Source organism: Salvelinus alpinus, chromosome 6, assembly GCF_045679555.1.
Source record: "Salvelinus alpinus chromosome 6, SLU_Salpinus.1, whole genome shotgun sequence".
Taxonomy (NCBI): domain Eukaryota; kingdom Metazoa; phylum Chordata; class Actinopteri; order Salmoniformes; family Salmonidae; genus Salvelinus; species Salvelinus alpinus.
The window spans coordinates 47,902,770-47,919,467 of NC_092091.1; the positions used below are offsets into that span (position 1 = coordinate 47,902,770).

At 42.1% G+C, this 16,698-nt stretch overlaps 1 protein-coding gene across 3 annotated transcripts in view; it reads left to right on the forward strand.

Annotated features, from left to right (window-relative positions):
* The window catches only part of LOC139578766 (discs large homolog 1-like protein), a 215,148-nt gene that overhangs the window by 195,815 nt on the left and 2,635 nt on the right, over positions 1-16,698 (forward strand). For all 3 annotated transcript variants that reach the window (XM_071406763.1, XM_071406762.1, XM_071406764.1), the window contains 7 exons: positions 3,427-3,603; positions 5,285-5,342; positions 10,292-10,313; positions 12,348-12,398; positions 15,784-15,885; positions 16,230-16,402; positions 16,480-16,589. In XM_071406763.1, coding sequence (XP_071262864.1) covers positions 3,427-3,603; positions 5,285-5,342; positions 10,292-10,313; positions 12,348-12,398; positions 15,784-15,885; positions 16,230-16,402; positions 16,480-16,589 — 693 coding nt within the window. The remainder of the gene's footprint in view (positions 1-3,426; positions 3,604-5,284; positions 5,343-10,291; positions 10,314-12,347; positions 12,399-15,783; positions 15,886-16,229; positions 16,403-16,479; positions 16,590-16,698) is intronic.

Here is a 16,698-nt window from a genome sequence, read left to right on the forward strand (position 1 = left end):
TTCCGAACTTCCGCCACGAACCCCTCCAGACTGAGGCAGATGGCGGACTGTTGCTCCCACACCACCGTGGCCCAGGCGAGTGCCCTCCCGGACTTCAGTGTTATAATGTACGCTATCCTCGAGCGGCCCGAGGGGAACGAAGAAGGCTGCAGCTCAAAAATGAGGGAGCACTGGGAGAGAAAAGCCCGGCAGGTTCCTGAATCTCCAGCGTAGCGCTCCGGAGGAGGTAAGCGGGGTTCTCAGGACACTGGAGTAGGCTGGGAGATTACAGGTGTGACCCTCTGCCCAGTGGGGAATCCACAGAATTGCTTCAGCAATGTATAGAATGCCTGGTCATGGCGTTCAACCAGGGTATGGAGTCCCTCCATATGACATTGCAGTAACTTCTTGTGTCTTCCAATGGTGGCTCCTTGCAGGAAGACAGCATTGTGGAGCTGGTCTGTGTCTGCTGGGTCAGTCATGGCCAGTTGTATGGTCAGGTGTGGAAAAAAAGACAGAGACAAGCTGCAGCTGGCCCAGAACAGAGCAGCATGTCTGGGCCTCAAATGTACACAGAGGGACAATGTCAATAACATGCATGTCCGTCTCTACTGGTTCGGAATGGAGGAGAGATTGACAGCATCACTGCTGGTCTTTGTAAGAAGTATTGATGTGCTGAAAGTACCGAATTGTCTGTTCAACCAGTTAACCTTTTACTGCAGTGGGCTATATCAGGGTCACACAGTGTGTGTTTCTTGGTAGTCTTAAACAAATCTACTTTGAAACAAAAGTGTACACCTCACTCACTGTTATGGGCTTAAAAAAGAAGACACCTGTACCATGTCAGATATAGAGTTGAAATGTATTCAATGGAGTTTGCATTCCAATATCATATATACACACACATCACAGAAGACTGAAATCTAACAAAACCGTTTGACATAGAAACAGCTTTTCCGTAATGTTTATTAATTATTCAATTATGGAAAATATAACATTCCACCCATGAGGCCACTAGAAGGCGATTTGGTCATTTGACTGTAGGAAAGGGATACCACACAGCTGAAAAGCCCATACATACCCCACAAGACAAACAATCAGGGGTCTTTTCACAGTCCCAAGTCCAGAAAAGAGGCTGGGAGACGCACAGAACTGTATAGAGCAATGACTACATGGAATTCTCTTCCACCTCAGATAATTCAGGTAAGCAATACATCAGTTTTAAAAACAGATAAAACACCACCTCAAAGAGCAACACGGACTGTGAAGACACACACATTACTCTGAGTATTTTTCATTTGTTATTTTTCTCTATTTTAAATAGTCGTATTGTTCTTTAGTCGTAGTGTTCTTAGTTTACATTTGTGTTGCTGTTTCCTGTCCATTAGTGTTCTGTATTTTGTCATGTTCAATGTTTTGTTTGGATCCCAGGAAGAATAGCTGCTACTTCTTCAACAGCTAATGGGGACCCGAATAAAAATCATAAAATCATCACTCAATGTCGGGTGTAAAATCATGCTCACTCACTTTAACTTCCCTTCCCTGTGTGTTGTGTGTATATATATATATAAAAAAATACCTCCACTCACCTGATGCAGTTTCTTATGAGGCTTCATGCAATCCTTGTCTTTCACACAAGGCTCCTCCTTGACTAATACGGTGCCTTGCAAAAGTATTCACTCCCTTGGTGTTTTTCCTATTTTGTTGTATTACAACCTGTAATTTAAATGTTTTTTATTTGGATTTCATGTAATGGACATACACAAAATAGTCAAAATTGGTGAAGTGAAGAGAAAATTAAAGTGCAAAAAGTTTTTTTACTGAAAAGTGGTGGGTGCATATGTATTCACCCCCTTTGCTATGAAGCCCCTAAATAAGATCTGGTGCAAACAATTACCTTCAGAATTCACATAATTAGTTAAACAAAGTCCACCTGTGTGCAATCTAATTGTCACATGATCTGTCACATGATCTCAGTATATATACACCTATTCTGAAAGGCCCCAGAGTCTGTAACACCACTAAGCAAGGGGCACCACCAAGCAAGCGACACTATAAAGGTCAAGGAGCTCGCCAAATACGACAGGGACAAAGTTGTGGAGAAGTACAGATCAGGGTTGGGTTATAAGTAAAATATCAGAAACTTTGAACATAGCAAGGAGTACCATTACATCCATTATTAAAAAATGGAAAGAATATGGCATCACAACAAACTTGCCAAGAGATGGCAGCACACCAAAACTCATGGACAGGCAAGGAGGGCATTAGTCAGAGAGGCAACAAAGCGACCAAAGATAACCCTGAAGGAGCTGCAAAGCTCCACAGTGGAGATTGGAGTATCTGTCCATAGGACCACTTTAAGCCGTACACTCCACGGAGCTGGGCTTTACAGAAGAGTGGTCAGAAAAAAGCCACTGCTTAAAAACAAAAATAAGCAAACACGTTTGGTGTTCGCCAAAAGGCATGTGGGAGACTCCCAAAACATATTGAAGAAGGTACTCGGGTCAGATGAGCTTTTTGGCCATCAAGGAAAATGTCTGGCGCAAACCCAACACCTCTCATCACCCCGAGAACAACATCCCCAAAGTGAAGCATGGTGGTGGCAGCATCATGCTGTGGGGATGTTTTTCATCAGCAGGTAATGGGAAACTGGTCAGAATTGAAGGAATGATGGATGGTGCTAAATACAGGGAAATTCTTGAGGGAAACCTGTTTCAGTCTTCCAGAGATTTGAGACTGGGACGGAGGTTCACCTTCCAGCAGGACAATGACCCTAAGCATACTGCTAAAGCAACACTTGAGTGGTTTAAGGGGAAACATGTATATGTCTTGGAATGGCCTAGTCAAAGCCCAGACCTTAATCCAATTGAGAATCTGTGGTATGACTTAGATTGCTGTACACCAGCGAAACCCATCCAACTTGAAGGAGCTGGAGCAGTTTTGCCTTGAAGAATGTGCAAAAATCCCAGTGGCCAGATGTGCCAAGCTTATAGAGACATACCCCAAGAGACTTGCGGTTGTAATTGCTGCAAAAGGCGGCTCTACAAAGTATTGGCATTGGGGGGGATGAATAGTTATGCACTCTCAAGTTCAGATTTTCTTTGTCTTATTTCTTGTTTGTTTCACACAAAATATTTGCTTCTTCAAAGTGGTAGGCATGTTGTGTAAACGAAATGATACAAACCTCCCAAAAATCTATTTTTATTCCAGGTTGTAAGGCAACAAAACAGGAAAAATGCCAAAGGGGGTGAATACTTTCGCAAGACACTGTAGCTACCTAATAATGTGAAAAATGTATTTTTACTGAAGGATTTACAGTACTGTGATTTTTCTCTCTCTGCAGAGTTGATTTTGACTATGCCAAGACAAACGACTCAGTTCCACCCTCATCTATTGTAGTTGTTTGTCTGCAGGGCGCTGTTTGATGTAATGTTGGTTCTCCTCCAGGGCTCTGTTTGACTATAACAGGACAAAGGACTCTGGGCTGCCCAGCCAGGGGCTTAACTTCCACTTTGGAGACATCCTTCACGTGGTGAACACCTCCGATGACGAGTGGTGGCAGGCGAGGCACATGACCCACAAAGAAGAGGTAGATGAGGTCGGAGTCATCCCCAGCAGGAGGAGGTGAGGGGTCAGGGTTGCTCAGGTTAGAAGCTGCCTACAGGCACAGATCTAGGGACGGGCAACATGCCGGTCCCTGATCAGCACTAGACTTCTCAAACTTAAATCTTATTTTAGGAGACTGGACAAAAAAAGTTTGAATTAGTAGGCATCTTGTCAGTTAGCATGGCATTACTTTAAATAAGCCCTCTTACTCACCAGCCTCAGCCGTTTGGGGAATTCAGTTTTAAAACCCTATTGCATGTCCTGTGCTTGCTCACAGAGTGCTCAGTGTATGCGTGTGCGTGTTAGCACAGCCCAGTGCTGGTCTTATCCCTGGACACAGCATGGTGCCACTGCGACTGGCAATATACCGTAAAGGCCACCATGGGGGCAGAGAGTAGGTTAACATACAACCACTCTTTTTTTTGTTTCGCCAAGGATTGTACTGAGGTGTTTTACAAGTCTTTAAATAAAAAAAGGTCCAGTCGAACCAAACACACCCATTAGCCTTACACTTCCTATGTTAAATCAGCTGTTTCATGATAGACTTGAGTCTCTCTCTGTATTTCTCTCTTACTCTGTCACTGTCACGCTTCACCTCTATTTCCTCCCTCCGTCGCTCTCTCCCCTGGAAGAGGAGTGATGGACAGATAATTGACTTCTCACCTGACTCTGTTGCATCTGTCTCCTTGGAAGCTGGATATGATGAGATGGCAGCAGTTGCAGGGTGTTTTGTAGAAAGTTGTATATCATGAGAATAGGAGTCTATGTCAAAGCATGAGGCATTGTGAGGATAGGCCAACAGGATTGTAGATGTATAAGATATGGTTGCAGTGTGAACCCATTTATCTTGAGCACGGCAATGTAAAACTGTTTCGGATACTTGCTATTATGAAGGAAATGAAGATGAATATAGCCTGTAAAAAAAATATAAGAAAAGAGCCCGTAGCAGCCATTGAACATCCATGCTTTGAAGAGTAGCTTGTGGCAGCTGTTAACCCAAGTGAAGGCTTAAAGGAAAGCTGTACTACACTAGCTGTTGATGCAGAGCAGAAGACAGTTAGCTTCTCTTATCTGGAGCTCTGAGTTCTTTTACTCTTCTCACTCCTGCTCTCCAAGGCATTGATACATTCTCCTGTGATGTCCTCATTAATAAAGGAAACTAAGAAATAGGAGGGAAACTATTTACATTCTAAACTAAAGCTTTATAGAGCTCTGTAGAACTGCTTTGTAGGATTAAATACAAAGAAAAGGCAATGCAAAGAGTCGCATTGTTTTCGAAACATTTTTAAGAACGATTTGGATTCTGAAAATATTTCCTTCGGGGTCTCATTTAAGTGAAATGGAAATGTAGCAGGGACTTAATTACTGGTAGATAAAGTATTTTCAGGTGCTGTGTTGTAATGTTGCATCCAAGGCTGACTTAGAGGGAAATAAAAAGGTTTCCCTCAAGGCAACTCTTTTTATTCTTCTGATTACTGAATCACCCCTTTCCTCTCTACTCATCAATCTCAGCAGGGTACTGTGGAAGTTACTATAGAGATGGAACCGGGATTTGAGTCTTCACACACACGCAATATCCCGGCAAAAAAAATAGCCGGCTTGTTTCAAGGCACGATTATGTAAAATGTTTCATCAGTGACCCATGGGTGTAGCCCTCACTCCCTCGCTTCTCAGCCACTCTCTCTCTTCTCTCCTGCAGGGTAGACAGAGCGCGGTTAAAGACTGTCAAATTCAATGCCAGGTCTCAAGACAAAGGGGTGAGTTGATCTCTGTTACATTATCAGTGTTGTTATTGAAATATTGCTTACAATGTAGCAGACGGGTGGCCGGGCTGGCCCACAAGTGACGAAAGTGTGAAGTAACACAAACTTAGACCAAGATGGACCTTTCTCCAAGGAAACAACCCAGGACTTTTATTCAGGAAATGAAACAGAATGCGCCACAGCGCTGGTTAACAATAACACCAAACCAAAAACCTAGCTCCTCTTTGAGCCAGGTTAAACAGCCACCACCCAACCTCCAAGCTAATGATATTCAGGTGTGTGTAATTAAGCTCTTACCCTTCAGGGCCAACCTCTATCCTGGCAAGCAGATGTAGCCAACGAGCAGGAATATACCGGCCATCACACACCCCCACTCTCACTCCCTCACAACAATAACACACTCTTCAAGATAGTTAGGTTTGGAAACAAAATTTAAGTTAGTTTAAGGTTTGTTCAAATCCATAAACACTTCAGTAAACATGGTCCTAAAACTAAATCTCGCATCATTACAACCTTCATCCCATCTAATATTATCCCAGGTGTTGTTCAGAGCAGCATAATGATATCTCCATTCCTTCCCTATATAGAGCTAATGAATGTGTTACCTGCTCAGAAACCATAGTCTAGTCACAGTTCGGTGCACAATCACTATCATCAGAAAGAACACTGACCTCTCAAAACTGAGCATGCAAGTATTCTTATGACTTAATTTTTTATGTTTTTAATATGGGCAGAGTACTAAACTTGAGATACACACAGATTTCAAGTCAGCGTTCTACACATAATTATATTGTTGAAGCTATTATTTTCTATCCATATAACCTAAATGAATGTATTAATATCTGACTGTCTGAGGCTGTCTGTCTACCGTGATCACTGTCCAGTTCTCCTAGCCACAACACTTTTGTTATATTTCCCACCTGACTCAGTGAATCTCCCATAGGAAAACTGTGCTGCGTTGAAACAGTGGTGGGTTCCAGCACAAATTCTATATAGATCTAATCGGTGCCCAAATTCACAAAGCGTCTCAGAGTAGAATTGCTCATCAAGGATCAGATGTTTTCTCCTATTCATCGTGATCTAAAAAGCAAAACTGATCATAGATCAGCACTCCTACTCTGATTGCTCTAAATTCAGGTGGTGCAAGTGTCAAACGCCGGTCAATTGCACTTTCGCCATGTAAAAACTTGGGCAATGGCATTTTCCACCCATTACGCCAGGTTTGGCAATTTGTCTGTCAAATATCAGCTCGCTTGCGCTGAGGTGGGAGGGGAGGAAATGTTTGCCCATAACCTCACCTCCACCATGGGGCACTCTGTTCACAATGTTGACATCAGCAACCGCTCGCCCACACAACGCCATATGTCTGCCATCTGCCCGGTACATTTGAAAACGGGATTCATCTGTGAAATGCACACTTCTCCAGCGTGCCGGTGGTCATCGAAGGTGAGCATTTGCCCACTGAAGTCGGTTCCGATGCCGAACTGCAGTCAGGTCAAGACCCTAATGAGGACAACGAGCTTGCAGATGAGCTTACCTGAGACGGTTTCTAACAGTTTGTGCAGAAATTCTTCGGTTGTGCAAACTGTTTCATCAGTTGTCCGGGTGGCTGGTCTCAAACCAATCTGCAGGTGAAGAAGCCGGATGTGGCGGTCCTGGGCTGGCATGGTTATACTTGGTCTGCGGTTGTGAGGCCGGTTGGACGTACTGCCAAATTCTCTAAAATGACGTTGGAGGCGGCTTATGGTAGAGAAATGAACATTCAGTTCTCTGGCAACAGCTCTGGTTGACATTCCTGCAGTCAGCATGCCAATTGTATGGTCCCTCAACTTTATACATTTGTGGCATTGTGTTGTGTGACAAAACTGCACATTTTAGTGTCCTTTTATTGTCCCCATCACAAGGTGCACCTGTGTAATGATCATGTCGTTTAATTAGCTTCTTGATATGCCACACCTGTCAGGTGGATGGATTATCTTGGCAAAGTAGAAATGATCACTAACAGGGATTTAACAAAATTTGTTCTCCAAATTTGAGAGAAATACACTTTGTGTGTATGAAACATTTCTGGGATCTTTTATTTCAGTTAATGAAACTTTACTTTTACATGTTGCGTTTATATTTTTGTTCAGTGTACATCACTAATGTTTTATTAAAATATCACCTGCTGAAAAACCATCAAGACATTCCCCCTTGTTTATATTAGACATTATTTTTGTCCAGCTTCTGTGACCAGTTTGGACACATTATGTGCAATGCCCATTGCATGAAAGGTGTAATTGACTGTAGGAAGCCTGTTTAGCAACATTAACTTTGTTTAACAACATCATTTTGTCAAATACATCTTCCACTTTCCTCTGTTGGACCCAACTGTCAAATCGTGAGAATTCCGATCACTGTCTGTGGTGCTGAACAATGTTACTTCTAAGCTGATGGTGCCGCAGTAGTCCTGAGACTGTCCCGGGACAACCGCAAAGAACAAATATTAGCCACGGAGAGACTCCACTTTCAAATATTTTCCCTTTTAACACTGTCAACGTTTCCCTTTCTGTGGCAATTGTGATCGAATCAACGCAATATTAGCCGCTTTATATGCAACACACTGAAACAAAACCAACTATGCAAGACTTAGTATGCCAAACTATGCAAGATTTTATGCAACAGAATCGGAGTAGGGTTCTGTTGCATTGACACACAGGACTCAGCCCGTACTCTACACAGACCTGTGCAGCACAACTAATCAGAGCTGCAGTAGGCCTATGTGCAACTAGACCATTGCTATATATGGATCTGTGTCCTTTTACTTTGAACTGGACTGTTAACAGCATTTTTTTTAATGGTAGGCCTACTGTCAAACCCTGACCTTAGAGATCCTTTTTATGTCTCTATTTTGGTTTGGTCAGGGTGTGAGTTGGGGTGGGTATTCTATGTTCTATGATTTGTATTTCTATGTTTTGGCCGGGTAGGGTTCTCAATCAGGGACGGCTGTCTATCGTTGTCTCTGATTGAGAACCATATGTCTTGGGGGTATGATCTTTGATCTTTGTAGCTAGCTAAGTAAACAATGAATCCCAACACATGATGTAAAGTTAGTTAGCGAGCCAGCCAGCTAGCATTAACTAGCTAACAGTACACTTTAACTTGAAATGAAAATATTTTGTCAAAATTAGAGGAGTCTTCTGTAAGACGTGTAGCTAGCTAAACAATGGACCATAATCACAATTTATGACGTTACTACCCTGCATGAATCTGCAGGTAGCTAACCAACCAGGTTCTATGGCTATAACTAGTCAAGCAAATGTGTTTGAGATACGAAGAATAAGATCATACACATAACGTTAGCAAGCGACCAAGCCAGCTAATGTTAGCTAGCTAACAGTACATTTGAAATGAAACCACTTTCTGTCAAAATTAGAAACATGTAATAACTGAAAGTAGCTAGCTAGACTATCATACCAGTATACATCATGGTTGGATACGTCTCCTGTCTGATGCCATACATGGTTGCCCTTAGTTTGACGATGTACTCCAGACTGGTGTTTTCTCCATCTCCTTAGCTATTGTTTGGTTCTTATTTTTCAGAGTAAATGACTCACGGACACTAGAGAAGCTTTAACCAAGTTTAATCATCCCCAAATGGTTCTGTACAGCTGTGATCAGACAGTAAAAGATTTCAGACTTCACAGTTTATATGTATCCTACTTAAGACACTCCCCTTTCTCTCCAATCCTTACATTTTATGGCTCTACAGGAAGCTAATAAAGAGGGTAACAGGATTCCAAACAATTATTACTCTGTCCTCACCTCCTGACCTCAACCCCTCTTTCATCTAATACACAGATGTCCATCTGTCTCCCCTGTATCAACACATCGCTCTCCTCTCCTCCATCAAACACGGCTGCCTTCTTACTTCTGAGACCCATTAACTTCTAACATAGTCTCTTTCATTTCCTATCATTCATTTAATATCTCAATGTTCAAAGTTTAGCCGATTCCAACACTATCATACTCGAATTCCACAGATTTTTCAAAACTCAGTCCTCCAGAAATTGGAGAGCATACACAAAAGCTAGCTAACAGTACACTTTAATTTGGTTCATGCAGTTTTACTACACGCTACATTTTCTTAAAAGCCACATTCAACACGATTACCTAGACATACTGACCAGCTCAATAGACAGACCAATCCAAACTCATCTCTCGGCATGTCCACCCCACTCATTATCTCAGCCCATCATGGCTAGCGGGAAGGTTGTTCACTTTTTCTGTGGCTTAACCAACAAGGCTCGTAATTTAACAATTTTATTTGTATTTGCAGATGGCATACAAGTTTGATATTAAGGCACATGAAAGTTCACATGTTCGAGAAGGCATTTCTGCCCCAAAAAAACACATTTTCATTTTAAAATGTTAAGAAAATTGCGTTCAAACGGCTCTCCTGTGAAGTTGTGTCATACGCCTAGTTTCCTGAATCAGGTTACAAATGCATCCAACAAGTTTGTAGAGTCACAAGCTTGATGTAGTCATTGCGTGCTAGAAATATGGGACCAAATACTAAACTTTTGACTACTTTATTTATAAGAATCTTTAGGGGTGTCATATCACCCCACTCCTCTGCACACTCCACTGGCTTCCAGTCGGAGCAGCAAGGGAAACTACACCTTACCTTCAAGCTTTGCTCAAAGCCTACATCCCTACCTGAGCACTCCGTTCTGCCACCTCGGGTCTCTTGGCCCTACCACCCCTACGGGAGGTCTATGGACTGAGCCTGCGTCTCCAGTAGCTTTGCTCATTGGTTTATCAGTTGGTTAGTTTGACCATTTGGCTTCAGTGCAGCGCTGCGATTGTGCATGACGGTTGAACAGCGTGATGTGTTCCAGTAATGAATATCTCTCTTGTGGTTGTGTCTCCTGTTGCTTTGCTCTCTGACGGCTACTTCACAGGTCCCTGACGACAAAGCACTGAGTAAGTCAACAGGATTTCACGGTCACACAACCATCTGAAGCTCATCCATGGCTCCCACAGTCATTTAATATTGTAATTTAAGCCTTAGCTATGACATCCAATGCATTGTCATCAAAATCTCTCTCTGTCATCCAGCCTCTATTGACAATCGGCTTAGTTTGATTACATAAAAACATATATACAAAACAGTGTGCTTTATTTCTATTCCGTTCAAAGCCCAAACAGTACCTCTAAACATGCATTGCATCTATGTAACACTACCCAACACTCATATTTCTAACATATCATCTTGACATCAGCCTCTGTACACTGATCAGCATTTACACTGTGGTTAGCATTACATTATGACCAGCACACTGAGTCAGTGTGATGTCACTAAATCAATGGTGACTCGTCGGTGGGTATTGTACTGCAGATCATGTATGCTGCTTTTGCATTGTTACAGCAGGCTCCTCAACACTATTGGTATTTGTTTCCCCTTACTCAGCATAGATAGGCCAGTTTAGAGACACATAGTCTGTAGAATAATGTACTGTAGGGGACATAATAGACAGTCCTGACTCCTGTGTAGTCCAGAAGACTTAACTCTGATGATCCAAAGTTTAAATCTTAAAACGAATAGAAATTTAAAAAAGAATATTAAAATAACAAAACTACAATGATGTGTGTTTGTTACAGAGGTGTCAGAATCACCTTTTTATTGGGGACCTTTTCTGTTGAAAATATCCCTATTCTACCCCCTTGGCTGTGCTAAGACCCTTCATGAGTGCTGAATGTTGTGCGAGTATGGTTTCAACCGTAACTTAAAACATGTATTTTTAGTTCACCGTTATTTCTTCCGGTATAATCTTTTACAAGAGACCTGGTCCAAAATGGCCACAGTGTTGGACAGAAAAACACACATTAACATGGTGTATAAAGCTCTATGACCTTGACATGGCCATGACATGCACCTCGATGTGATTCGATAGGATGACCTGCTGTGATTAAATTCTAGGATGAAAGAGGAAGGTCTCACAGATATACCGTCACGCTGCCCTTCACAAAACCTAACTTGAGAGGGTATCGTTTTTAGAAAGTACAATATTCACACCTCCATCTCCAAAACGTTCCTAGCACTGCCCTCTCCTGGTGATCCTGTGTGTCTTCATGTTGTGACCTTGTATTACATTACCCACTCCCACTGATGTCTATTGAGTTATCTGTATCTACATGTTTCTGTGATGCTGACATTCCCTTTGTTATACTTTCAGAGCATGTAACCTCTAATGCCAGCGATAGTGAAAGTAATTACTGTATGTCCTGGTGTCCCCCTCAATCCCTACCTCCGTCGACGGGCTGCCTGTGTTCTTTCATTTGTTTTGCTTGTCTCCATCTTCTCTTTTATGATCTATTCTGTTTGTTTGGTCTGAGCAGCATACTCCGAGGATCACACACGTTAGAGTCCCCAAGCTACTTCAGGGATGCATGTTGAAATAGCAGTCGTATTAGGACAGTGGTTCTCAATAAGACTCATGAGACCACAGGCTTACTGGTAAAATTCCCGTGCAGGGTTCTTCAGGGGTACTCTGGACAGAGCTACTGTAAATGTATTTGGTGGTACAGTAACCAAAAAAGGTTGAGAACCACTGTATTAGGACAGTTACTGGATTGATATGAAAACAATGTAGAGCTTTACCAGTGTATTTGTGTGAGAGGAACAGAGTCTCCTGTTGTGACTATACAGTGTTCTGCTTTCTTTACTGCAATTAAATACTTTTTAAGAGAAGCAAAACTGCTCATACATATTCACAAGCTTCGTGGCATGCATGCACATTAGCTACTCTTTTAATGTTCTGTACAGATGGAGCGAAGGGGGTCATTATGTTAACTCCATTTTGATGTGCACACTTATAACAAGGGACAAGGAGAATACTGACCCACACACACACACAGCATGCCAACAGCTGGTCTGACTCCTAACCATAATCACAGTATCTACTGCATCGCCACTATCTGTCTAAACATGGCCGCCTGTTCTGTCCGTCCTATCAGGTGGCCAGGAGGAGTACGTCCTGTCCTACGAGCAAGTCACACAGCAGGAAGGTAAGACACAGCTTACATGATCATCTCTGTCACACATCATCTGACAGCAGCAGTATCACAGGATAGCTCAGCTCTCACTGCCCCATTAGAGTTAGTTATCTCACTTGGTTATGGTGTCTTAGTTAGTTACAGTAACGATGATAACAAACCATCTTAGAATTAGTTACAGTGGCTTGCGAAAGTATTCACCCCCTTGGCATTTGTCCTATTTTGTTGCCTTACAACCTGGAATTAAAATAGATTTTTGGGGGATTTGTATGATTTGATTTACACAACATGAATACCACATTGAAGATGCAAAATATTTTTTGGGTGAAACAAACAAGAAATAAGACAAAAAAACTGAACTTGAGCGTGCATAACTATTCACCCCCCCCCCAATGCCAATACTTTGTAGAGCCATGTTTTGCAGCAATTACAGCTGCAAGTCTCTTGGGGTATGTCTCTGAGCTTGGCACATCTAGCCACTGGGATTTTTGCCCATTCTTCAAGGCAAAACTGCTCCAGCTCCTTCAAGTTGGATGGGTTCCGCTGGTGTACAGCAATCTTTAAGTCACAACACAGATTCTCAATTGGATTTAGGTCTGAGATTTGACTAGGCCATTCCAAGACATTTAAATGTTTACCCTTAAACCACTCAAGTTTTGCTTTAGCAGTATGCTTAGGGTCATTGTCCTGCTGGAAGGTGAACCTCCAGAGATTTGAGACTGGGACGGAGGACTGAAACAGGTTTCCTTCAAGAATTTCCCTGTATTTAGCGCCATCCATCATTCCTTCAATTCTGACTAGTTTCCCAGTCCCTGTCGATGGAAAAACATCCCCACAGCATGATGCTGCCACCACCATGCTTCACTGGGGATGGTATTCTCAGGTTTGTGCCAGACATAGCGTTTTCCTTGATGGCCAAAAAGCTAACTTTTTGTCACCTGACCAGAGTACCTTCCATATGTTTGGGGACTCTACAACATGCCGTTTGGCGAACACCAAACGTGTTTGCTTAATTTTTTTCTTTAAGCAATGGCTTTTTTCTGACCACTCTTCCGTAAAGCCCAGCTGTGGAGTGTAAGGCTTAAAGTGGTCCTATGGACAGATACTCCAATCTCCGCTGTGGAGCTTTGCAGCTCCTTCAGGGTTATCTTTGGTCGCATTTTTGCCTCTCTGACTAATGCCCTCCTTGCCTGGTCTGAGTTTGGTGGGTGGCCCTCTCTTGTCAGATTTGTTGTGGTGCCATATTATTTAAAACATTTAAATAATGGATTTAATGGTGCTCCGTGTGATGTTCAAAGTTTCAGCAATTTTTTTTATAACCCAACCCTGATCTGTACTTCTCCACAACTTTGTCCCTTACCTGTTTGGTGAGCTCCTTGGTATTCATAGTGTCGCTTGCTTGGTGGGGTTCCAGACTCTGGGGCCTTTCAGAATGTGTGTGTACAGTTGAAGTCGGAAGTTTACATACACTTAGGTTGGAGTCATTAAAACTCATTTTTCAACCACTCCACAAAATTATTGTTAACAAATTATAGTTTTGGCAAGTCGGTTAGGACATCTTTGTGCAGTAATTTTTCCAACAACTGTTTACAGACTGATTATTTCATTTAGTTCACTGTTTCACAATTCCAGTGGGTCAGAAGTTTACATACACTAAGTTGACTGTGCCTTTAAACAGCTTGGAAAATTCCAGAAAATGATGTCATGGCTTTAGAAGCTTCTGATAGGCTAATTGATACCATTTGAGTCAATTGGAGGTGTACATGTGGATGTATTTCAAGTTCTATCTTCCAGCTCAGTGCCTCTTTGCTTGAAATCATGGGAAAATCAAAAGAAATCAGCCAAGACCTCAGAAAAAACATTTGTAGAAGTCTGGTTCATCCTTGGGAGCAATTTCCAAACACCTGAAGGTATCACGTTCATCTGTACAAACAATAGTACGCAAGTATAAACACCATGGGACCACGCAGCCGTCATGCCGCTCAGGAAGGAGACGCTTTCTGTCTCCTAGAGATTAACGTTCTTTGGTGCCAAAAGTGCAAATCAATCCCAGAACAACAGTAAAGGACCCTGTGAAGATGCTGGAGGAAACGGGTACAAAAGTTTCTATATCCACAATAAAACGAGTCGTATATCGACATAACCTGAAAGGCAGCACAGTAAGGAAGAAGCCACTGCTCCAAAACTGCCATAAAAAAGCCAGACTATGGCTTGCAACTGCACATGGGAACAAAGATTGTAGTTTTTGGAGAAATGTCCTCTGATCTGATGAAACAAAAATAGAACTGTTTGGCCATAATGACCATTGTTATGTTTGAAGAAAAAAGGAGGAGGCTTGCAAGCCGAAGAACATCATCCCAACCGTGACGCACGGGGTGGCAGCATCATGTTGTGGGGGGGTGCTTTGCTGCAGGAGGGACTGGTGCACTTCACAAAATAAATTGCATCATGAGGCAGGAAAATTAATTGGATATATTGAAGCAACATCTCAAGACATCAGTCAGCAAGTTAAAGCTTGGTCGCAAATGGGTCTTCCAAATAGACAATGACCCCAAGCATACTTCCAAAGTTGTGGCAAAATGGCTCAAGGACAACAGTCAAGGTATAGGAGTGGCCATCACAAATCCCTGACCTCAAATCCTATAGAAAATTTGTGGGCAGAACTGAAAAAGCGTGTGCGAGCAAGGAGGCCTACAAAACCTGACTCAGTTACACCAGACCTGTGAGGAGGAATGGGCCAAAATTCACCCAACTTATTGTGGGAAGCTTGTGGAAGGCTACCTGAAACGTTTGACCCAAGTTAAACAATTTTAAGGCAATGTTACCAAATACTAATTGAGTGCATGTAAACTTCTGACCAACTGGGAATGTGAATAAAGAAATAAAAGCTGAAATAAATAATTCTCAACTATTACTCTGACATTTCACATTCTTAAAATAAAGTGGTGATCCTAACTGACCTAAGACAGGGAATTTTTACTAGGATTAAATGTCAGGAATTGTGAAACTGAGTTTAAATGTATTTGACTAAGGTGTATGTAAACTTCCGACTTCAACTCTATACTGAGCTCATGTGACAATTAGATTGCACACAGATGTGGACTTTATTTAACTAGTTATGTGACTTCTGAAGGTAACTGGTTGCACCAGATCTTATTTAGGGGGTTCATAGCAAAGGGGGTGAATGCATATGCACCTACCACTTTTAATGTAATTTTTTTTTGCACTTTTGAAACAAGTAATTTTTTTCACTTCACCAATTTGGACTATTTTGTGTATGTCCATTACATGAAATCCAAATAAAAATATATTTAAATTAGATTGTTATGCAAGGGGGTGAATACTTTTGCTTATACAAGGGCAGTATTGATACAGTAGATCCTTCTTGTCTGTCTAGTGAACTACACACGGCCCGTCATCATCCTGGGGCCAATGAAGGACCGTATCAACGATGACCTCATCTCAGAGTTCCCTGACAAATTTGGGTCCTGTGTCCCACGTGAGAACCAACATTTTTGTTACATACACAATTTTATGTTTTTATTTACATTTTAGTCATTTATCAGACGCTCGTATCCAGAGCAGGTTACAGGAGCAATTAAGGTTAAGTACCTTGCTCAAGAGCATATCGACAGATTTTTCACCTAGTCGGCTCAGAGTTACGAACCAGCAACCTTTCGATTACTGGCCCAACATTCTTAGCCTAGTTGTTATCTGCCACCTTATGTTGACGCTTGTCTTGTACCTGAAGGTGTGATAACGAGTTTGCAAGAGTTGTCGATAATTAAATGCATCAAACAAATATAACTACATTTCTATGAAACGGTCTGTTTGGTTTTCCAGACACAACCAGACTAAAACGGGATTACGAGGTTGATGCCAGAGACTACCATTTTGTGGTGTCAAGGGAGCAGATGGAGAAAGACATCCAGGATCACAAGTTCATCGAGGCAGGCCAGTACAACCACCACCTGTATGGAACCAGCGTCCAGTCTGTACGGGATGTCGCTGAGAAGGTGAGTAGAGGAGGATGTGTCAGCATATGGCTGTTGTGATGTGTTGAGTTGTCTTATCTATCGCTCTTTATGTCCAGGGGAAGCATTGCATCCTGGATGTTTCAGGCAACGCCATCAAACGACTACAGTCGACCATGCTCTACCCCATCGCTATTTTCGTCAAGCCCAAGTCTGTGGAGAATATCCTGTAAGTTGTTTTTATTCAACATTCTCTTTTTCATATTAGAGGCCAAAGCAATGGCAATTAAGAGTTCAGACTGTTTTTATTCAGTCACCTATTAGCTGTACATAGGGCA